The sequence below is a fragment of the Myxine glutinosa genome, chromosome 4 (assembly GCF_964187855.1).
Source record: "Myxine glutinosa chromosome 4, kmMyxGlut1.1, whole genome shotgun sequence".
Taxonomy (NCBI): domain Eukaryota; kingdom Metazoa; phylum Chordata; class Myxini; order Myxiniformes; family Myxinidae; genus Myxine; species Myxine glutinosa.
In genome coordinates, this window is record NC_136264.1 from 49,461,321 (window position 1) to 49,486,162 (window position 24,842).

General features: G+C 44.9%; 1 protein-coding gene and 1 long non-coding RNA gene across 17 annotated transcripts in view; both read right to left on the minus strand.

Moving 5' to 3' along the window:
- Positions 1–14,870, minus strand: part of SRRT (serrate, RNA effector molecule) — an 87,472-nt gene extending 72,602 nt beyond the window's left edge. For 4 of the 16 annotated variants that reach the window (XM_068112267.2, XM_078775675.1, XM_068112263.2 and 1 more), the window contains exons 1-6: positions 14,753–14,835; positions 7,680–7,798; positions 7,351–7,478; positions 7,092–7,220; positions 6,668–6,802; positions 3,480–3,668 (exon numbers count right to left, since the gene is read on the minus strand). In XM_068112267.2, the coding sequence (XP_067968368.2) occupies positions 3,480–3,668; positions 6,668–6,802; positions 7,092–7,220; positions 7,351–7,469 (572 nt within the window). In that variant the 5' untranslated portion in view covers positions 7,470–7,478; positions 7,680–7,798; positions 14,753–14,835. Of the gene's footprint in view, positions 1–3,479; positions 3,669–6,667; positions 6,803–7,091; positions 7,221–7,350; positions 7,482–7,679; positions 7,799–14,549 lie in introns of all 16 variants that reach the window. The other 12 variants (XM_078775674.1, XM_078775676.1, XM_078775678.1 and 9 more) reach the window with 10 other exon arrangements.
- LOC144891704 (uncharacterized) overlaps positions 1–24,842 on the minus strand; it is a 1,032,708-nt gene that overhangs the window by 373,373 nt on the left and 634,493 nt on the right. The window lies entirely within an intron of this gene.

The window sequence follows — 24,842 nt, forward strand, 5'->3', positions numbered from 1 at the left end:
AGAAATGGATTGGGCCAAAAAACAAAAACTGGAATGCAAATCAAATTACATGCAATTCAAAGAAGTTCTTCAACTTTTAACTTCCCTGATTGCTAATCATTTTCACCGACCATCTTTGGCCAATCTGTTCTGAAATCAAGATTGAGTCACGAAGACTATTGGAACCGACACCCAGGAATGGGCAAGAAAGATTGTGCAAGGACGTTCACAGTGACCACCATTAGGGTGCATCAAACGCCCCTATGTCAAGAAAACAATCTGTCCCCAATTTTATTTTGTTCCAGTCATAAAATAAAGTTCCTATGCAAAATTTGGTAAGGTTTTGATATCATCTTCTAGGTCCACCTCAGCAAATTAGATTTTGAGTCGGTAGTATCAGAGTCAGAAATTTGACACGCAGCTGTTTTGAGGCCCATAAATAAAAATGAAAGGATTGACCGATTGCTGCAATCAATAGCTCTTTGGAAAGGTATTATTGTGCTCTGTAGCAATATATAATCATCATAGGGATAGGGATATAATTCACTTATACACAAATAGTCAAAATCATGATTTTATTGGTATAATCATATGTATTATAGATACCAGAATGATATAATGTTTATTACAGTAGAATCATATATACACAATCTTAGCATTTATCATCTTAATACGAGTACATCTGACTATGGATGAACATGAAAATAGAAACAAAACAAAGATACTGTAGTTTTCATGGATATTTCTGACAGTTTAGTCTTGAGCTGCTCGCTTTCGAAGATTCGGTTTCTCCTTGCGGTTGTGCTCAACAACTTGTAGCACATTTTGGTAGTGGTCTTCACTTCTGGCTGCTGAAAGGAAGTCAGAGCTAAGCTTAACTCCCCTTTCTGCAGAGTCATTCACCACATTCAAGGCTTCAACATTAGTCCAGGATGTCTGGTAGGCTGCAGAGTTAGTCCATTCTTGAACATCGGTAACTAGAAATGCCCAGTCAAGCTTCAGATGATGAAATAGGTACCATGAATCTGGTCCAACAAAATCAGCCAGAGTGGTCTTCTCAGTCAAGTCATCAGGAAATCTGGGCTTTCCAAACCCAGTACCAAACCGTCCTTGTGGGTTGGTTACTGGAAAATCTGGCTGAACCTCCAGAAGTCTGTCTGCCAGAGCACGGCGATGGTCATGAGGAACAAATGAGCTGAAGAGGGCAAGTGGAACCATCTCTTCTGTGAGGTACCAGAGATGTCGTTTGAAGGCTTTCAGGGCACTTCTTGAGATTCCAGCATTGACAGCTTCATACTGTTTCAGTTTGGAGATGAGCTGCAGGTCATTCCATGGGGCATCGGTGACAGAGGTACATGTCATCCACCAGGAGCTGTATACTAGAGTGACAAACGTGACAAATTCTCTGATCTTTGGCACTTGTTTTTCTGTGGTAATTGTACCTGCTGGAAGATCAGCGATTTGTTTTTCGAAGAGACATAATTTGATTGAGTAGAGGAGCTTCGCCACCCATCTGGCTTTATGCAGTGCACCAGGACGCTTGAATGTTATTTGATGTTCAGCTACTTCACCATCAAGGAATACAGTACACAGATCAACAAATTCCAAATAATCATCACGTCTTAGAGATTGCTCGGTGTGACAGAGTCTGAGAACATTATTTTGCCAGTCACTTGTCAACTTTGTCACTTTGTCATTTTGTCAAAGTCACTTTGCCAGCCATCTGAAAGAAAAAGGTAGTATTAGTAACAATAATGTCATTTCATAATTATGTACAACAAATAAATCAATTATCCAATTTTATTAGAGTATAGCCTAATAATTGTTTTAATCATCTTGTCTAGTTAAAAGATCTCTGTAAAGACAAGATGACTACAACATTCAGGATATTCTTTAATTTATATATTATATTTTAAAAATACTCTTCATTTAGCTTTATATCCATATTTTGAAAAAAATCATTATTTTGACGATTTGTATATAAATGAATTGTATCCCTATCCCTATGATGATGATATATTGCTACAGAGCACAATAATACCTTTACAAAGAGTTATTATATGTAGCAATCAGTCAATCCTTTCATTTTTATTTATGGGCCTCAAAACAGCTGCGTGTCAAATTTCCAACTCTGATACCACCGACTCAAAATATGAAATGGTGAGGTGGACCCAGAAGATGATGTCCAAACCTTACCAAATTTTGCATAGCAACTTTATTTTATGATTGGAACAAAATAAAATTTGGGACAGATCAATCCAACATCTTTTTTAAAATAGTTGGGCGTTTGATGCACCCTAACCACCATGGCAAGCAAGATTATGCCGATGGACGAGAGATGATCTTAACATCACACGAGATTAGCCGGAACAATCACCCTCCCTCTTATTGGAATGGTCGCCATTGAACTTACGTTAATGATAGGCCTGACCTTGCATCTGACATTAATATTAATTGGTTGAGAAACAAGCGTTACGCCTAGGTCCCCCGTCAGTGAAGTGATGTGAGTTGACAAAGTGGAAGACGCAAGGTGGCCATCTTGGATTTTGACGTGGCGACCCAATTTTCAATAGCGTTCTCCCTGTTCTCCCTTATGCGTAGATACACCCACACACCAGATTAGAAGTTAGTAGTTCGTTTATTTTTCAAGATATTTCGCTCGCAAGGTTCAGACATATATAAGGGGGCGGCCATTTTGGATTTTGGCATAGCGGCGCAATTTTCAATAGCGTTCTTCCTTATGTGTAGATACACCCACACACCAGATTAGAAGTTAGTAGTTCGTTTATTTTTCAAGATATTTCGCTCACAAGGTTCAGACATATATATGGTGGCGGCCATCTTGGATTTTGATGTGGCGACCTAATTCTGAATAGCGTTCTTCCTTATGCCTAGATACACCCACACACCAGATTAGACGTTGGTACTTCGCTTATTTTTCAAGATATTCCGCTCACAAGGTTCAGACATATATATGGTGGCGGCCATCTTGGATTTTGACGTGGCGACCCAATTTTCAATAGCGTTCTTCCTTATGCCTATATACACCCCCACACCAGATTAGAAGTTGGTACTTCGCTTATTTTTCAAGATATTCCGCTCACAAGGTTCAGACATACATGGCGTCAGACATACATGGCGGGGGCCATCTTGGATTTTGACGTGGGTTGCACCCACACACCAAATTAGAATTCGGTCCTTCGCTTACGCACGCACGTTCGCACGCATGGACGCACACACGGACGGAGGGAAAACCATAGTCCCCCTTTCGCTCCGCAGTGCGACGGGGGACAATAAATTGACCGGCCCAAGGGGATGGGGGGGGGGGGGGGGTGTGGGTAGGAACAATCCACACAGACTTTATAACTGAAAAGCCAACTTTGGATGGCCTTAACACTAAACTATAAGCATTCCGTGTGCAACATCGACAAAGATGGAAGACTAAAACAGGGAGAGGAAGGACAAGAGATCGGAATGGATCCGGCAAATTACAAGCTCACCATTCCTCATCCTTGTGGGACATAAAAAATTCCTGGAGCTGTTGTCGACGAAAGTCTATTTTGTAGGCATTGTAGCGCCGTACGGCCTCAGTCTCATCCACAGAATCTGCCATTGACAGGAGAAATTCCTTGAACGTTTTCATCACGGGGAAAGCCATCGGAGCCTCGGTCTCAGGTGCCGTACCGAGCCTGAAACAGGAAGAAAGGGCTCAAACCCATTTCCCTCTCATCACATGCAAATCATCTCGTGTGCCCTCATGAACCTGTACATTATAGTCGTGTTGTTTTCCCCTTGTCTGATGTTGTGTTGACCCTTGGTCCCTGCCCCTGTTGTCCTGGTTTTCGATTGTGTGTGTGTGTGAGTGTGAGTGTGAGTGTGAGTGAGAGAGAGAGAGAGAGAGAGAGAGAGAGAGAGAGAGAGAGAGAGAGAGAGAGAGACAGAGAGTGAGAGAGAGAGAGAGAGAGAGAGAGAGAGAGAGTATGTGAGAGTGTGAGAGAGAGAGACAGAGAGTGAGAGAGAGAGAGAGAGTATGTGAAAGTGTGAGAGAGAGAGAGAGAGAGAGAAGTGTTATGATTTATGGGAGTGAGACGTGGATAATGAACGTAGAGCAGCAACGAAGGCTGGAGAGGGTGGAAATGTGAATGGTTTGGTGGATGTGTGGTGTATCGTTGAGAGAGAGGAAGCCAAATGATGAATTGCGAAAAATGATGGGAATAGAGCCTGTGATTGATGCTGTGAAGAGGAACAGGTTGAGATGGCTTGGTCTTGTGTTGAGGAAGGATGAAAGTGACTGGTTGAGAAGAGTGATGGAAATGAATGTAGAAGGAAGTAGAGGACGGGGAAGACCGAGAAAAAAAAAAAAACCCCCACCTTTAGAGGCCATTTTTCCCCGCAAAGCGGGGGTTGGCCTTTTTCGGGGACCGTGGTTGTTGTTGTTTTTTTGGTCCCCTTTTTGAAGCAATGTTTTACGGCCGGATGCCATTCCTGCCGCCAACCCTTTTTGTCGCCTTTTTACGACAAGCAGGGAATTACCAGTTAACTGGTACTCAATTAGCCGACCTCGGAAGGATGACAGGCTGAGTCAACCCCCCTGGCGTTAATTCAGCGATCGACCGGGATTCGAACCCAGGATCCTTGGATCCTAAGCTGGCACCCTAGCCGCTAGCCCAACACCAGGCTAGCGGCTAGGGTGGCTAGGGAAAGACTTGGCCAAAGGTGGTGGAAGAAGAAATGCGGGCAAGGGGGTTAACAAGGAGAGATGCAGAAAATAGGGAAAAAATGGAGAAGATTGTAATGGGGACCGTAAGGCTAACTCCTGCTCTAGCAGGGAAAATGGCCTTAAAATGCATGTTGTTGTTTGTGTGTGTGTGTGTGTGTGTGTGTGTGTGTATGTATGTATGTATGTATGTATATATATATATATATATATATATATATATATACACACACATATACATACATACACATACATACACACACATATATATATATATATATATACAGTCACATCAAAAAGTAAGTACACCCCATGAAAAGTTTTGACTTTTTAAACATATTTCAACATACAGCTATTTGATCTTCATTTCAACAATATTGATAGATAAAGGTGATATAATATAACAAATATCATGACACATTTACATTTTGTAGTCCATTGTATAATTTAAATAAACAGCAATGCAAATTTCGCATGTGGAAAAAGTAAGTACACCCTTGGCTCTAACAGGTGGTATTGCCCCCTTTGGCAGAAACAACCTCAAGTCGGCGTTTCTTAAAACTGTCTCCCAGTCTCTGACATCGACTGAGAGAAATTTTTGCCCACTCCTCCATGCAGAATTCTTTCAGCTGTGCGATGTTTGAGGGGTTTCTTGCATGCGCAGCTCGTTTCAAATCCCCCCACAACATCTCGATGGGATTTAGATCCGGGCTTTGACTTGGCCATTCCAGAACCCTCCATTTCTTTCTTTTCAGCCATTCCTTGGTGGATTTACTGGTATGTTTAGGGTCATTGTCATGTTGCAAGGTCCACCTTCGGTTGAGCTTCAAATTTCCGACAGATGGCCTCACATTATCCTCAAGCACCCTCTGGTACAATGAAGAATTCATAGTGGATTCTATGATGCTGAGCTGCCCAGGGCCTGATGCAGCAAAGCTGCCCAAAACCATAATATTTCTACCACCATGCTTTACAGTTGGTATCAGGTTCTTGTGGTCAAATGCTGTCTTTGATTTTCGCCAAACATGTCTTCTGGTACTGTGGCCAAATAGCTCTACCTTTGACTCATCTGTCCAGAGCACATTGTTCCAGAAGTGCTGGTCTTTGCCTAGGTGTTCATTGGCAAACTTTAGTCTTGCCCTGATGTTCTTTCAGGACAGCAAAGGTTTCCTCCTGGCACACCTCCCATGTAGATCAAATTTGTGCAGCCTCTTTCTCATGGTAGACTCATGCACTTTGACATCAACAGTGGCAAGAGTTACCTGTAGGTCCCGTGATGACATTGTGGGGTTCTTAGAGACTTCTTTCAGCATCTTGTGGTCTGCTCTCGGGCTGAACTTGCTGGGGGCGGCCTGGCCTGAACAAGTTGGCAGTTGTTTGGAATCTTCTCCACTTGAAGATGACCTTCCGGACAGTCGAATGATTGATTTCAAATTGTTTGGAGATCTTTTTAAATCCCTTCCGAGACTCGTAGGCATCTATAACCTTCTTTCTGAAGGCCTCCGAGAGCTCTTTTGATCGAGACATGGTGACGCCACACACTTCAACAACAAAGAGCAATCCAAACTAAATGTCTGAGGTTTAAAAAAGACAGGTTCCTCCAAGATCCTCTCTAATGATGTTCTAATCATTTGCACCTGAGCTGGTGCACCTGATTCTAATTTTAGGTCTTTGAAGTAGTGATAAATGTAGGGGTGTACTTACTTTTTCCACATGCGAAATTTGCATTCATGTTTATTTAAATTATACAATGGACTACAAAATGTAAATGTTTCATGATATTTGTTATATTATATCACCTTTATCTATCAATATTGTTGAAATGAAGATCAAATAGCTGTATGTTGAAATATGTTGAAATATGTTGAAATATGTTGAAAAAGGCAAAACTTTACATGGGGTGTACTTACTTTTTCACGTGACTGTACATACCACCATGCATAATTTTCCAAAATGTTTTGGGAATCTAACCGGCCTTGCATTGGATTGTGATGCTGGGGCATCATGTGTGGCTCTGGATTGCGCCAGGAAAGAGGTGGTCCATAGCCAGGCCCGCCACCATACGGGATGTCGTAGCCTCCACGAAAAGGCTCCCCATGGTCATCCCTGTGGGGCAGAAAAGGACAGAAATGCTAATGGAGAATGGAAGGAATACAGTTGGTCTGCAATGTAGAAGGTACATAATTAAAAGGGAACCTTCAATTGATATTCAAAACTATTCTGAAGACAAGCTGGAGCACTCCCTCTCAGCCGTTTTCAATTTGAGCAGATGCAAATGGATAAATGAAAATGAATGAAATTGTTTAAATGGATTGAATTAACGAATGTCAAATATCGATGCAATTGAGATCACAGTTACACAAGAAAATAACTGTACCCAGGAGTACGAGCTCACCAATCACGACGCATGCGCTTTTGCGGAGGGCTCATGTCGCGGCGCGGAGGGCTGAACCGGTCCCTCCTGCCACGGTCGTAGTCTCGATAGTCAGTGCGCCGACCCCGATCTCGCCCACGATCCCAGTCCCTACACCGTTGTAAGTTAGTCTATGCATCAAAGGCAAATCCCGCTCCTCCCTTTAATCCACAAGACCGTTGAACTGCATGTTTACATGGCAATGTCATAGTGCGTTGCGTAGTAGTACAGCGAGACATACCGCTCATTCCAGTCATCCCGACGGCGATCATCGCGTTCCCGCGAGCGGTCATAATCGCTGCGCTCTCTGCGAAATTTGTCGCGTCTCCGTCGGTCATACTCGTCATCACTGTCCGCCATGCTCAAATTCTACTGGACACATTACCCATAAGCACAGGTAAAGGATTTGGTGATGTGGCAATAAATGTTACCCGTGGATTATAAGGGTCAAGAATAAACAATAAAAAATCCAATGCATGTCACGGCAAGTTGAACTCAACAAAACACACTTTTTGACAAAAATAAATTTGCTAAATTTATAAACATTCAAACCAGGTCGATGTAATTTACCTGAGTGAAATGATGCCGATGGACTCTATGGAGATGGAGATCAAGCCGTTATGGAGGATGGTGATGGAAAAGCACCTCCACAGGGGAACGGCATGATGGAAGACTGAACCACGATGAACCTGCAATGGAATGACCCAGATTTGCCTCATTGATCTCTGCACTTCTGTACATCCCATTATTGCAAAGTAGTCCTCTGGCTTTGAGCCTGTGGTCCCCCCACCCCTCTAGATTGTTTGTTCAACATCGCCATAGTAGCCAGTACACTCACTTAGCCAGTTTAATTTATTAATGATATGTGAGACAGAATACACTAAAGTACAAGCATTGTAATGCACCACGAGGGTTGATGCGGTATATCGATAATAGATTATATCCGCCGTGGGGAATGAGGTGCGGCCGACGTCGTGAGTGTTAGTTAGACTTCATCATTGCCCTCTTTTGCTCATCTCTGGATGGGAAACAAAATAAAGACGTCGAACGAGAACAAAATTCAAACTCAAATTAGTGAGGCAAAACGTTGCTTGTTGAAAGCAGCAGATTACGAACAATAATTGTCGAGGGATGAGGAATCCGAGTACAGTACCGTATTCTGCAACACCATTTGCAAAAAGGAACATGTTGGGATATTTAACGTCAGCTCTAAATTGCAGTGGAGTAGAGACACGAGGGCCATTTTGATGGTGCCCTGGTGGTTTAAAATGCTTCACACCACACACAGCTCAAATCCAAACAGATCAATAGTAAACATTATGTTGAACACTTTTCCACAATCCAGCACCACCAAGTCTGTCAACTCCAGGTTTGGTGGTAAATTAAAATACTAATACTATATTTATGTGGAAACGACTCAAAACTTCCCAACTGCCGGCTTGAGTTGGTGGACGTTAAAGATTCCATGGAGTCCATGGAATCTTTAACTGCAGGTTATCACCGTCACCATGACCACCTTTAGACCACCTTTAGAGGCCATTTTTCCCTGCAGAGCACGGGTTGGCCTTTTTCGGGCACCGTGGTCCCCTTTTTGAAGCAATGTTTTATGGCCGGATGCTCTTCCTTCCGCCAACCCTGTTCGTCGCCTCTTGCGACACACAGGGAATTACCAGTGAACTGGTACTCAATTGGCTGACCTCGGAAGGATGACAGGCTGAGTCAACCCCCCTGGTGTTAATTCAGCGATCGACCGGGATTCGAACCCAGGATCCTAGGATCCCAAGGCGGCACCCTAACCGCTAAGCCAACACCAGGCACCGTCACCGTCACCATGGATATAATATATATAAATATATATATTTCCATATATATATATATATATATATATATATATACAGTCACGTGAAAAAGTAAGTAGACCCCATGTAAAGTTTTGACTTTTTCAACATATTTCAACATACAGCTATTTGATCTTCATTTCAACAATATTGATAGATAAAGGTGATATAATATAACAAATATCATGAAACATTTACATTTTGTAGTCCATTGTATAATTTAAATAAACATAAATGCAAATTTCTCATGTGGAAAAAGTAAGTACACCCCTACATATATCACTACTTCAAATACCTAAAATTAGAATCAGGTGCACCAGCTCAGGTACAAATGATTAGAACATCGTTAGAGAGGATCTTGGAGGAACCTGTCGTATTTAAACCTCAGACATTTAGTTTGGTTTGCTCTTTTTGTTGAAGTGTGCAGCATCACCATGCCTTGATCAAAAGAGCTCTCTGAGGCCTTCAGAAAGAAGGTTATAGTTGCCTACGAGTCTGGGAAGGGATTTAAAAAGATCTCCAAACAATTTGAAATCAATCATTCGACTGTCCGGAAGATCATCTGCAAGTGGAGAAGATTCCAAACAACTGCCAACTTGTTCAGGCCAGGCCGCCCCAGCAAGTTCAGCCCGAGAGCAGACCGCAAGATGCTGAAAGAAGTCTCGAAGAACCCCAGAATGTCATCACGGGACCTACAGGTAGCTCTTGCCACTGTTGATGTCAAAGTGCACGAGTCTCCCATTAGAAAGGGGCTGCACAAATTTGATCTACATGGGAGGTGTGCCAGGAGGAAACCTTTGCTGTCCAGAAAGAACATCAGGGCAAGACTAAAGTTTGCCAATGAACACCTAGGCAAATACCAGCACTTCTGGAACAATGTGCTCTGGACAGATGAGTCAAAGGTAGAGCTATTTGGCCACAGTACCAGAAGACATGTTTGGCGAAAACCAAAGACAGCATTTGACCACAAGAACCTGATACCAACTGTAAAGCATGGTGGTGGAAATATTATGGTTTGGGGCAGCTTTGCTGCATCAGGGCCTGGGCAGCTCACCATCATAGAATCCACTATGAATTCTTCATTGTACCAGAGGGTGCTTGAGGATAATGTGAGGCCATCTGTCGGAAAGTTGAAGCTCAACAGAAGGTGGACCTTGCAACATGACAATGACCCTAAACATACCAGTAAATCCACCAAGGAATGGCTGAAAAGAAAGAAATGGAGGGTTCTGGAATGGTGAAGTCAAAGCCCGGATCTAAATCCCATCGAGATGTTGTGGGGGGGATTTGAAACGAGCTGTGCATGCAATTGTGCATGCTCTGCAACAATTTTTTGTTGAGTAAATTATTGCAAAGTCAATTTTTCATTGTTTTTTGTTCAATTAGATCACCTTTGTCTGTAGATACTGTTTAAACGAAGATCAAATATTGATATGTCCACATATGTTAAAAAAGATTTTTTAAAACATTTCATGGGGTGTACTTACTTTTTCACGTGACTGTGTATATGTGTGTGTGTATGTGTGTGTGTATGTGTGTGTGTATGTGTGTGTATATTATATATACAGTGAAACCCTGACTTACGAGTGCACCAACTTACGAGTTTTCCGAGATACGAGCCGTCGCTCGGGCGGTTTATTGCTTTGAGATTCGAGCCGAGATCTGAGTTACGAGCTTCCGCCACCCGCCACCAAGTGGGTTCCGGTCACGTGGTTATCTTGCCGTGCAAGCATCTCTGCCGTATATCGCTGCTGCTTTGTTTTCGCATTTTGGTTATTTTGGAGCTTACGCCACCCGCCACCAGGTGGGTTCCGGTCACGTGGTTATCTTGCCGTGCAAGCATCTCTGCCGTATATAGCTGCTGCTTTGTTTTCGCATTTTGGAAAATTTCTTAGTTTTAACCATGGGTCCTAAGAAATTGAGTGCCAAGGGCAGTACTGAGAAGAAGAAGAGGATGATGTGCTTGGATATAAAACACGCAATCGTCGAAAAACATGAGCGAGGTGTGCGTGTTGTCGACTTGGTGAGGCGGTACGATCGTAGTACTTCTACGATATGTACGATTTTGAAGCAGAAGGAGTCGACAAAGGCTATAACGCCAGCCAAGGGCGTTACGATTATTTCAAAGCTCCGGACCTCTGTCCATGAAGAGATGGAGAAGTTGTTGTTTGTGTGGTTGACGGAGAAGCAGCTCGCAGGAGATACCGTGACCGAGAGCATCGTGTGTGAGAAGGCCCGAGACATTTACGGGGATTTGGTGCAGCAGACGGCGGGAACATCAACGGACGAGGCATCGGAAGAGTCATTCAAAGCCAGTCGGGGATGGTTTGATAATTTTAAGAAGAGGAGCGGCATTCACTCCGTCGTCAGGCATGGTGAGGCAGCAAGCTCGGATGTGAAGGCAGCTGAAGATTTTATTATAACTTTTGCCGAACTGATAGAAGCCGAACGATACATCCCCCAGCAAATCTTCAACTGTGACGAGACAGGGCTCTTCTGGAAAAAGATGCCGAGGAGGACGTATATAACGGCAGAGGAGAAGAGCATGCCAGGCCACAACTTGTTCAGAGTGCCGGCGATAGCTCACCTTCTCTTTGTGGAAAACACGGTGAGATCCTTAACATCCAACAACTAATGGGACGCAAACGGAGCGCCCAGTTTAGCGGTACACCCATTGATGATTCACCCATGACAGGTTATAGCTGGGTCGGGATTCAAACCCAGGCTGGACAGTTTAGAGTCAAGTGTGCGTACCTCCAGTCCAGGCCATCCTGCCAACTTGTATGCTGCATACAGGTGAAATATAAAGCGCGAGATATTTATATATATACTGTATATTTAAAAAAAAATTGGTGTGGTTTTTGGCAGGCTGGAACGGATTAATAGCATTTCAATTCATTTTAGTGGGGAAATTTAATTTGAGAAACGAGCAAATTGAGTTACGAGCTCGGTCACAGAACGAATTAAACTCGTAAGTCAAGGTTCCACTGTATCTATATATATATATAGAGAGAGAGAGAGAGAGAGAGAGAGAGAGAGAGAGAGAGAGAGAGAGAGAGAGAGAGAGAGAAATAGAGAGAGATAGATAAGTAGGAGAGAGAGAGATAGATAAGTAGGAGAGAGAGAGATAGATATAGATAAGTAGGAGAGAGAGAGATAGATATAGATAAGTAGGAGAGAGAGAGAGATAGATAAGTAGGAGAGAGAGAGAGAGATAGATAAGTAGGAGAGAGATAGATAAGTAGGAGAGAGATAGACAGATAGAGAGAGATAGAGATAGAGATAGAGATAGAGAGATAGAGAGATAGAGAGATAGAGAGATAGAGAGATAGAGAGAGAGAGAGAGAGATAAGTCGGAGAGAGACAACATCAGATGCTTTTGAGTTACGATCTACAAAAAATTTTCAAAGGGCCTTTGACCTGTTCAATCTAAAATTGAATCATCTTTGCATTACAGTCCATAAGTGTGTCAAGTATGGTTGAAATATCTTGAATGGGTCACAAGTTATTGCAGAAAACAGATTTTCAATTAAATGGCACTTGACCTGAGGCCTATGACCTTTTGAACCCAAAATGTAATCAGTTCATTTTTGTATTAGTCTGTAGTTATATCAGGTTTCGTCAAAATCCCTTCAGCAGTTCACAAGTTAATGCGGTAACTAAAATCTGCTACTTTGAGCTAAACGTGAACTCATTAGAGTTTTGAACTTTGAAATTGAACTTTTGACCCTTTGAACCCAAAATCTAATGAGTTCATCTCCACATCATGATACCTACACCTTTGTACCAAGTTTGGTATAAAAAAAATATGTTCGGTGGTTCACAAGTTAATGCGGTAACAAAAATTGACCACGGACGGAAGGAGACCCGAAACATGGCGGCAAAGGCATAAAAAGTTTATATTTCACATAATTGGCTGAGAAACAAACTGCCACAAACACCCCAACACAAGCACGCACCGACGCAAGCACGCACACACACACACACACACACACACACACACACACACACACACACACACACACACACACACACACACACACACACACACACACACACACACACACACACACACACACACACACACGGAAGGGCTCCATTCCATCATCTGAAACCCGTATATGGAGATAACAACCAACAACAACCAACAACACACATACATACACACACGAATACACACACACATACACATACACATACACGACTACACAAACACACAGTACACACACACACAGTACACACAGAGTACACAAACAATACAAATACACATACACAGTACACACACACACACAGTACATACATACACACACACACACACAGTACATACACACAGTACATACATACACACACACAGTACATACATACACACACAGTACAGACACACAGTACACACACAGTACACACATAGACACACAGTACAGACACACACACACAGTACACACACACACACACACACACACTGCAGACACAGTACACACACACACACACACACACACACACAGTACAGACACACACAGTACAGACACATACAGTACAGACACATACAGTACAGACACATACAGTACAGACACATACAGTACAGACACACACAGTACAGACACACACAGTACAGACACATACAGTACAGACACACACAGTACAGACACACACACACAGTACAGAGACACACACACAGTACAGAGACACACACACACAGTACAGAGACACACACACAGTACAGAGACACACACACAGTACAGAGACACACAGTACACACACACACAGTACAGACACACACAGTACAGACACACACAGTACAGACACACACAGTACAGACACACACAGTACACACACACACACAGTACACACACACAGTACACACAAACACAGTACAGACACACACAGTACAGACACACACAGTACAGACACACACAGTACAGACACACACACAGTACAGACGCACACACAGTACAGACACACACACAGTACAGACACACACACGGTACAGACACACACACACAGTACAGACACACACAGTACAGACACACACACAGTACAGACACACAGTACAGACACACAGTACAGACACACGTGCACACACACACTACACACAGTGCACACACACGCAGTACACACACACGCAGTACACACACACGGAGTACACACACACGGAGTACACACACACGGAGTACACACACACGCAGTACACACACACGCAGTACACAGAACACGCAGTACACACACACACACAGAACACACAGTACACACACAGTGCGCGCACACACACAATCCAGCTCGCTTTCCTCGTACAGTACAACTGTACCATACGATATTGAAAATAGCATAATGAGCCACTGCTAACGTCACTGCATCTCAGATGGCAGGTCAAGAGTTGGACCTGTCAGTGTCATGTTTACATTCTACCAAAGACCTTCTTATACTTATAGTTATACTGTACTCTGAGGTTTTATCGACTTTCACTTTTCCCGATCACGCGAGTCGCAATTCTTTTGCTATGCCGCCATTTTAGAAGACTCTCCAACCGAGTGACAGCTCAGACGGCATAAATGTTGTTGATTCGAATCTCTGGTTGGATTAAAATATTGGACACGAGTGTATTTACCTGTTGGAGATGTGCAGAAACATGGGGCCTAAGCCTAGGCTGTGGAGACGTTAGACTAGTCGAGTAGGCCTAACCGCCTATTCCACGGCCGGACACGTTTTATGGACACTTCCTCCAATCACCCAAAACCCCGACTTTACTCTTTCCGAGTCCTTGTGTCGGTTCTTGCTAAGCTGGACATACTTAGTGTAAATCAATCTCACCGAATCGGAAGAAGTCCGGCAGCTCAAGTGCTCAACGTGCCAAGCTCTGGCCAACTATCAGCTTGAAGTACACGAGGGGGCGCTCAGCGACTTGTGGATTGGACGATTGGTGATTGGTGGAAACGGAACAATTCAAATAGTGAACATTCGCTGCGCAGAAACGGCCGTTTGGACCGTCGCGGCTCTGTTGTAATTGGTTCACGAGTTGTCAAACAGAGTGACCACTATATTCGTCATAGGTGTGTGTGTCTGTCTGTCCGCAGCATAACTACCCGATGATATCATCCGATCTTGATGAAACTTGGGTGGGAAGTTGATATCATGATCTAGTTGTGTCCGGCCTAGAGTGGGCGTATTGCGACGCCCGAAAAAGATGTCTTTTATGGGGCTAATCGAGTTCAAGCTACATCTTCTCCGAGGGGTTTGGTGGAATCTGACAGGGGTTTCGGTATTTGGTTAGGCCAATGTCATGTGTCTAGCCCCACGGAGCTCGATTTTTTTCATTTTCGCCCCAAGGTCAAGGTCACAAGGTCACGAAATTTAGAAAAGTCGACTTTTGATGGTTTTATTATATTGTTCGCTTCCTGATAGGGTGAAATGTCGTACATGATCTTATATTATCACATACATCATGAAATACAAGTTTTCCAACAAATTTCAGAATCTTCGACCTTTGAAGGTCACAAAGGTCAAATTTTCAAAGTTGTCGGAATCTAACCCAATTTTCGGTATTGTGCAGCTAACTAACCTCATAACTGATTATACATTATTTTCTATCTCATTTCAAGGTCAGTAACCTTCGTTTTGACATTTCCAGGCCTGGCCTGTCCGGGCCTGTTTTAGTTAGTCCGTCCTTCGTCATTGAATACCGCTCGCTCGTGAACCATCGTCGTCTCCTGACTTGTTGGTTCACGAGTTATCAAGTGACCACTATATTCGTCATGTGTGTGTGCGTCTGTCTGTCTGTGTGTCTGTCTGTCCGCAGCATAACTACCCGATGATATCATCCGATCTTGATGAAACTTGGGTGGGAGGTTGATATCATGATCTAGTTGTGTCCGGCCTAGAGTGGGCGGATTGCGACGCCCGAAAAAGATGTCTTTTTAGGGGTAATCGAGTTCAAACTACATCTTCTCCGAGGGAGTTGGTGGAATCTGACAGGGGTTTCGGTATTTGGTTAGGCCAATGTCATGTGTCTTGCCCCACTGAGCTCGATTTTTCATATTTTTAATTTTTACATTTTTTTTCATTTCTTTTTTCACCGAATTTTCGGTATTGTGTAGCTAACTAACCTCATAACTGATTATACATTATTTTCTATCTCATGTCAAGGTCAGTAACATTCTTTTTGACATTTCCGGGCCTGGCCTGTCTGGTCCTGTTTCGGTTATAGTCCATCCTTTGTCATTGAATACCGCTCGCTCGTGAACCATCGTCGTCTCCTGACTTGTCTTAATTACAGCCGCCACCAAAGGTGGATGGATGGAGGTTATGAATTCACCCCTGTCTTTGTCCGTTTGTGAAAAATATATCTCAAAAAGTTGTGGAGGGATTCCTACGAAATTTGGCAGAGATGTAGCGTATGTGACAAGGACGAAATGATTAGATTTTGGTGAAGATCCGGATTTAGATCCCGCTAATATAATTTTTACGGCGTAGCCCATCGGGCAGAGCCGTTTAGAACAGTGTTTGTCCATGTGTGGATGTATGTATGTCCCCTCAAACGTATACCAATCACAGCTGAGGCCTGAGAATCTGGTCACATGACAGGGTGATGTGATTACGTCTGATGTCATTACGGCGTACACGGCTGACTCTCCAAACTCCGCCATTTTGATTTATATTCCGTTCTTGCCGAACATATCATCGAACCTGTCATATATCACAATCGCCATGCTCCACCTTTACGTTTTTCATTCAGTGTGAAACACAAATAAACCGATTGTTAAAATGATCATCAAATATTGAAAGCATCGGCGTTACGTCTCTTCCAACAATACACAACACGTATAGGCGTTATGCTTCCTTATGCTTAGGCCTTAGGCGTTATGCTTCACCTTCGAATCGCTTCGGACAAATTAAGCCCAGGTTTCTTAATACAGTCGTGTATCGTTTCATTGGTATATTTTTCGTAATAATAATAATATCGTAAATAAAACCATAATAGCCGGCGAAGCCGGTGTTGTCAATAAACGCATACGTATTATGTCGAAAACCAGATTATGCTGTATCCCTTAGGCCGCCATCTTGCAGATGCGGAAGTATGCATAACAAATTGAAAAACGTTCAATCGGAGTTTCTTTCACCCGTCTTTGTTTGATTCACAATCGTATGCACCTCTAATTGATAATTAAAATACTTTAAGACCAACCTCGGCCCGCACGGGCCTGGTTATATTCAACGAAAAGCGTCACCAAACATCGGAACCAATGAGATTCGAGCATTTGAAAAAATATTTCTAAAACCAAATCACGCAATGGAGGCCGCCATCGACTGGATGCGGAAGTTTGCATAAAACAATTGCGAAAAAGTTCAATCGGAGTTTGTTTCACCCGTCTTTGTTTGATTCACAATCTAATGCACCTCTAATTTGTAATTAAAATACGTTAAGACCAACCTCGTTATCTTCAACGAAAATCGTCACCAAACACCGGAACCAATGAGATTCGAGCATTTGAAAAATATTTTTAAAAAGCTTATTACGCGTTTCGGGGGGTGAAAACGGCGTCCAATATTCTAAAATTGATGAAGAATTCTTTTTTAGAAATCTCGCGGCCGCAGGGAATAGTTTTTCACGGCCGGAAATATCCGAAATTGAGACGGAATTCACCGAATTAATCAAGAAGTAAGTTTTATCAATTTTATCTCATCCAGAATGCAAATGGTACCGACTACACCTACGGTACCTACTACCAAACCTACTGATGCCACAGTGATGGGTAAAATAGTGACAAGAGGCTTTGGCTTCGCCGGCTCATTGCGGCTTTGCAGTCGGGTACTAGTACTTTCATCCCAATGTCGTGAATGGAAGGTTAATGGATTGAAGCGGTGTATGGTTCATGATCAATGATGAGCGGTGTTCGGCACTAATATTAATAACCGAGGAAGTAAGGAATTCACCTCGGTTTTTTATAGTAATATTTTCGAAATAACGATAACGTGACGTTAATATTATAGTAAATCTAATCATAACACTAATCCCTTCGTAGTGACTGAAAATGTACTGGAAGTTAAAATATATCATGTTCTACATATTAAAGAAGCGGCAGTTTTGTGTCCGTTACGTCATTACGTCTTTGATGTCATTACGACCATACGACGGCTGAGTCCACCTCCACCGAGTCACCGACTGACATTTTAATTTACTAGTAGGCCTACACCTACTCACTACGGGAGCTGCAGAAAGGGTCATTCCTCTCTGGGGTATATAGATTACAGTCGATCTATGGTCGGGTCTCAAGAACATTGGGTGTGTGTTCATTTACCAAGTTTCTTGTGGAGAGATCACCAAGTGGTTTAAACATTCGAGCAAGCATCCATTCAAAACCCTTAAGGAACGGCTGGCTTGGCAAGCGCGAGCTAGCTGTTTGGTAAATGAGCACACCTCCAACCCTTGTGGGGTATATTGATTACAGTAGATCTGTCCGCTGTTGGACTTTTGGTCTTGTTTAAGTGATTCTTCACCATTGGGAGATAGGGCCAAAAACGATTCATAGCAGGACATCTCAAAAAGTTGTGGACGGATTTGGACGAAACTTGGTGGAGAGGTTCTGTGTGTGACAAGGACAAATTGATTCGATTTTGGTAAAGATGACCTTGTGGGTCTTAAGGGGTCCACAGTATCTTAAGGGGTCCATCGTGTCTTAAGGAGTCTAAAGGGGTCCAAAGTGTCTTAAAAGGACTAAAAAGTTACATAAAAAGGCCTGTCCCCTCTCTGCCCCTACCCCAACTCTGTCCTCCCTTCCCCTTTTCTTTCCCGTTCTTCAAAGGAAGAGGATAGTAATGACATTATGAGGTTAACATTTAATTAGGAGACTGAAGTGCGCGGTGCTACGCGCGCGACTTGCTACCAAGGAGGAAGCGGACAACGCGGTAAGTTTAATGTTCTTTATTAAAAGAGGTCACTGTAGCACTGGCGCACTCCGGGCTACACGCCCGGTGTATATCCTGAGGCCACGCCTACCCCTCGGGCGTGGCCGCCACCCACTTGGTGCACGGAATGATGTCACCACGCCAGTGGGCTTTCGTGTCCGCCACACGCGCCCCCCCCAGAATTCCCGCGCACCTGGAGGGCCAGTTTGCGGGGCAAATGGATGACCCGGCCGAAGCGCCCTCTGCTGACCGGCGGCGTCCGGGGTGCAGGGATGCCAGGCGGGATGCCGCCGGCTGTACCCGGGATGGGTGCCGGACCGGGGGGCGGCATGCCTGCGGTGCTGGGCGGTGCCGGGGGTCCGCCCGCAGGGGGGCGGCCCCGACGCGGGGGCCGAGCCACCGGCGGTGGGTGGTCCACATCGAGGTGGGCCGGCTTGAGGCGGTCTATGAAGACCCGGTCAGGAGTGCCGCCGATGTCCAGGGTGAAATGTTTCACCCCGGTCTCCAGCACGCGGAAAGGCCCGTCGTACGGGGGCCGCAGTGGTGTCCGGTGGGCGTTGTGCCGGATGAAGACGTACTCCGCGGTGCGAAGCTCCGGGGCGACGTGTGTAGGAGGGTGCCCGTGGTGCGCCGTCGGCACCGGGGCGAACCTCCGGGCGGTCTCCTGCAGCGCAGAACGCTCCTGCGCCGCGAACCAAGGTGCCGTGGGGTCGGGGAGGAACTCGCCCGGCACCCGCAGCGGTTGTCCAAAGACCAAATCCGCCGCGGATGCGCGCAGGTCCTCCTTGGGCGCCGTCCGGAGGCCCAGCAGGACCCAGGGGAGCCTGTCGACCCAGCCGCCGTCGCGGAGGGTGGCCCGGAGCACGGCCTTCAATGAGCGGTAGAACCGCTCGCACAGGCCGTTGGCCTGGGGGTGGTAGGCCGTGGTTCGGTGCAGCTGGACCACGAGCCCCCGCGCGGCGGCGGACACGAGGTGCGGTGCATCAGGGAAAGCCTCGGGAGCGGCAACCGCGCCAAGACTCGCCTGTGTGTCCAAAGTCGTGTAGTATTTGTCGGCCTCAGCAGCGAGCGCACGGGGTTCCGTTAACGCGGAACCGGCCAAAGCGAGGCGGACTCGTGCTGGCAGCTGGCGTCGAAATAACGCCCGGAATAGAGCGTTCGGGGTTGCGTCGCCCATGAGCGCCAGCATATGATCCATACGGACCGACGGTCGTGTGTCCCCGATCTCGGGGAGGTCCAAGAGGCGATCGGCCCGTGCGTCCACCGTAAGGCCAAACGTGGCGAGGAGGAGACGCTTGACCGCCTCGTACTTGCCGTCGGCAGGTGGATCCCTGAGGACCGATATGGCGCGGGTGGCCGTGCCGGGCCCGAGGGCGGCAACCACGTGGCAGTACATGGTCTCGTCCACCGTGATGGCTCGAAGTCGGAACTGGGCTTCTGCCTGCAGGAACCAAACTTCGGCTTGTGACTCCCAGAATTCGGGGAGCTTGATGGAGACCGCGTTGGTAGCCATTGTTGCGGCGGTTTCGGGTGGTCAGTGATGGCTGACTCGAATGTCGGAGGTCACCAATGAAGTGCGCGGTGCTACGCGCGCGACTTGCTACCAAGGAGGAAGCGGACAACGCGGTAAGTTTAATGTTCTTCATTAAAAGAGGTCACTGTAGCACTGGCGCGCTCCGGGCTGGGCGCCCGGTGTATATCCTGAGGCCACGCCTACCCCTCGGGCGTGGCCGCCACCCACTTGGTGCGCGGAATGATGTCACCACGCCAGTGGACTTTCGTGTCCGCCACAAGACTAAATTAAATAATGATTAAGATCGAATTAAATGAAGAGGTTAAATTAAATAATGATTAAGATCAAATTAAACTAGAACTGTGAGCAGTGATGATCGGCTTCGAGGAAAAATGGCCGCCATACCATGTGACTGATGACGTTATCGTTTCAATAAATTTTCCTCATCGGTAGTCGATCATATTTGTACATTTTGGTACTGCAGATAAAGATTTTAACTGGTCGGTTGACTCAGCCTGCCATCCTTCAAGGTCCCCCACCACCCCCTCCTCACTCTCCCCCTTTTCTCGCTCCCCGTAGCCTCGCCCTCCTCTTCATTCTCCCACCACTCTTCGCTCTCGCCCTCCCACCTCTATCTCCCCTCTCCCTCCTCTCTCTCTCCCCTTCCCTCCTCTCTCTTCTCCTCTCCCTCTCCCCTTCCCTCCTCTCTCTTCTCCTCTCCCTCTCCCCTTCCCTCCTCTCTCTTCTCCTCTCCCTCCTCTCTCTCTTCTCGTCTCCCTCCTCTCTCTTCTCCTCTCCCTCCTCTCTCTTCTCCTCTCCCTCCTCTCTCTCCCCCCTTCCCTTCTCTCTCTCCCCCCTTCCCTACTCTCTCTCTCCACCCCCTCCCTTTATCCCCCACCCCTCCTCTCCCTCCCCCCAACCCCTCACTCTCCCCCCTTTCTAGCTCCAGCTGGCCTCGCCCCCCTCTTCATTCTCCCACCACGCCTCACCCCCCCCCCTCCCTCCTCTCTCTCCACCCTTTCCAGCCCCACCTGGCCTCATCCCCCTCTTCATTCTCCCACCACTCCTCCCTCCATCCTCTCTGTCCACCCACCCTTCTCTCTCTCCTCCTCTCTTTCTCACCCACCTCGCTGTCTCTCTTTCTCTGTCTCCCCTCTCTTAATATTCCCGTCAGGGAAGCGACGGGTGGTATTTGCCAGTATAAAATAAACAAAAAAGTGCTTTTTAAGAAATTAACCGATTGCTATATGCTAGAGATTCTCGGACTCCAACCACCTCCCGAAATTCATCGGACACGTCACCACCCTCCTCGCCCGTGTGTATACAATAAATAGATGGTTCACTTATCACTTGCCAGGACAAGTGGAGGTTTTTAAGCATTAACCCCTACAAAAGTTCACGCTTTAGAATACATACCATTGGATATTGCAGACAAAACAAGACAGCCGGCTCAACGTACGTCCCTTCGAACGGATGATCTACTAGGCTGTGTACCACTCACTTACAATGGCAATTTTGTATTGTTATAAATACAGGACTCCGGGCTGGTGGAGGTGCTAAACGACAGAGGGCAGTAGGCTCACGGACTGACACAAAGGGGAACAGGTAGACAAACGCGACATATAAGTCTAAGTGTAACAAAATTAAAGAGTTATTGAGGGGTGGGGGTGGGTGTGGGGGGGGGGGTTGGTGGAGGTAACTGCACAAGAAAGACAGTTTTATTACTTGCAAAATCGAAGATTTTTCAAGTGTTTTGGGCGGTTCCATTTGTGGTTCTGTCTGTTTGTCACCGGCCTACAGGTCACAATTCTAAACCGATCGTCACGAAACTACACCACGTTGTATAAGTCGTCCCAATTGAGAAGCCTATTGATTTTGAGGTCAAAGGTCAAAGGTCATCTGGAGATCAAATTTCTAAAATCGCCATTTTAAATCCGATTGACTTGAAAATTGAACAGCATTTGTATATCCAGTCACTAAATTGGGAAACATACTATTTCTGAGGTCAAAAGGTCAACTTAAGGTCAAATTTTAAAAATCATCAATTTTCATCTAAAAAGCCGTCAATTCTCAACCGATTGACATGAAAATTGAACAGCATTTGCATATCGAGTCACTAAATTGGGAAACATACTATTTTTGAGGTGAAAAGGTCAACTCAAGATCAAATTTTAAAAATCATCAATTTTCATCTAAAAAGCCGTCAATTCTCAACCGATTGACTTGAAAATTGAACAGCATTTGCATATCGAGTCACTAAATTGGGAAACATACTATTTTTGAGGTGAAAAGGTCAACTCAAGATCAAATTTTAAAAATCATCAATTTTCATCTAAAAAGCCGTCAATTCTCAACCGATTGACTTGAAAATTGAACAGCATTTGCATATCGAGTCACTAAATTGGGAAACATACTATTTTTGAGGTGAAAAGGTCAACTCAAGGTCAAATTTTAAAAATCATCAATTTTCATCTAAAAAGCCATCAATTCTCAACCGATTGACTTGAAAATTGAACAGCATTTGCATATCGAGTCACTAAATTGGGAAAGATACTATTTTTAGGTCAAAAGGTCAAAGGTCAACTCAAGGTCAAACTTCCAAAATCATCACTTTTTATCTGAAAAACCATCAATTTTCATCCGATTGACTTGAAAATTGAACAGCATTTGCATATTGAGTCACTAAATAGGGAAACCAACTATTTTTTAGGTCAAAAGGTAAACTCAAAGTCAACCTTCCAAAATCATCATTTTTAATCTGAAAAATCGTCACTTTTCTTCCTATTGACCTGAGCTTTGATCAAGATTGTCAATTTTAATCTTGATGAAATGGACAATTTGCTGTATCAATGGAATTTTTTTTTCTTGGGGAGGAGGGGGGGGGGCGTATTTTGCAAGTATCGTGCTCCGCATGACGTCTTCTTGTTTATTTATTTATTTTAGTCTAATACTCTAATCTAATCAATATCTCCATTGATGTACTCAGTACTCACACGACCGAGCAAACCAACGTGCTACAACAACGCAGAATAGTTTCTCATCTTTTAAAATGGAAAAAACGTTTCATCATCAAGCGATTGTGAGAGTTTGCGTTGAGCATTCATCAGTTGGGTTGGAATGATGGCAATTGTTGATTTTACACTGGACTAGCCTGGTGTTGGCATAACGGTTAAAGGTGGCCGACTTGAGATCTTAGGGTCTTGAGTTCACACCCCTGTAATTCCATTGAAATAACACCAGGTGTGTTGACTCAGCCTGCCATCCTTCCAAGGTCGGCAAAATGAGTACCAACTTATTCGTAACAGGGGGCACTGCATCTGCATGAGTGGCACAGCCACGCTTCCAGCAATGATGCAACCAGCAGCCGCAGGCTGCATATGAAACCACCTTCACTGGACTGATCTCCCAGAGCTTGTGGGTTCAAGTCCAGCTGAAGGCAGGGGTTTTCCAGATTTGGATGCTGAGCTGCAGGAAGCCAATAAGCTTCAGTAAGCCAGGCTAGTTTATTTTTACTGCAAGTTCGAGGCTCAAAGAAAAGCGAAATGACAGGGGGTAAAGCGACAAGGACAACCAACAGCAGTGGGTCAAGGAGCGAGAATTGGACACATCAAGCAAGGGAAATGAACAGGTAAGGAAGGAGAAAGGAGGGGGAAAAACACTAACTTTCAATTAAGAGGGAGGGTTTGGTCGGGTTAATGGCGTTACAAAAGATTGAGGGTATGGGTGGTGGATGACATGAGATGGTCCTGCACCCCTTGATCGAATCCCTGGTAGGAATAGTGCAATTTAAGCCTTTACCAGAAGGCATTTCACAAACGGGAGAGAAGAGTGGAGGAGTGAGCGGAAAGCATGGATTTGGAATGTTGAAGCAGGAGGGGGTTAATGGAAGATTGGGTGCGTACTGGAAGAGCTGGGAGGGTTGGAGGGCTGACGGGGCCTTGGGAATTGGGCTCATCCTGGAATATTCCAAGAATGTTGAGAGCTTTAGATTCCACAGAATTCAGAAGAGACCACCAATGTGATGATGCGAGGGACCCCGGTCATTCAAGGAGAGCCGTTTCTGGAAAACTTGTTATGTCACTATTGGATCGTCATTAAAAGTCCAGCTGGCTCAATAACGATCTTCAGGATGGGTACAATCTGACTGCTCCACCTGATCTGGTCGACATTTGATGCTAGTCCACTTACTGTGGTTGTTTCTTATTCCCTTTGCAATTGTCATGGGATGTTGGTCGAATGACCATGGGTCCATATATCCTTCACCTAGATTTCAAACTTAGACAATTCAAGTCGATCACCACATTCAAGTCGTCCTATTGTTCTTGTTACCATGTTATCAAAAGTACTGGAGTGTGTCATTCTAGCCAGATTTGCCAAAGTATTTGTGATAAGCTGTTTGGTTTTCAAAAGTGTCACTCCATTGATTTTGCGTTGTTTGTGTTTAAGCAAGATGTCAAGGTAGCAGGTCGACAAGACCTTCGCGTT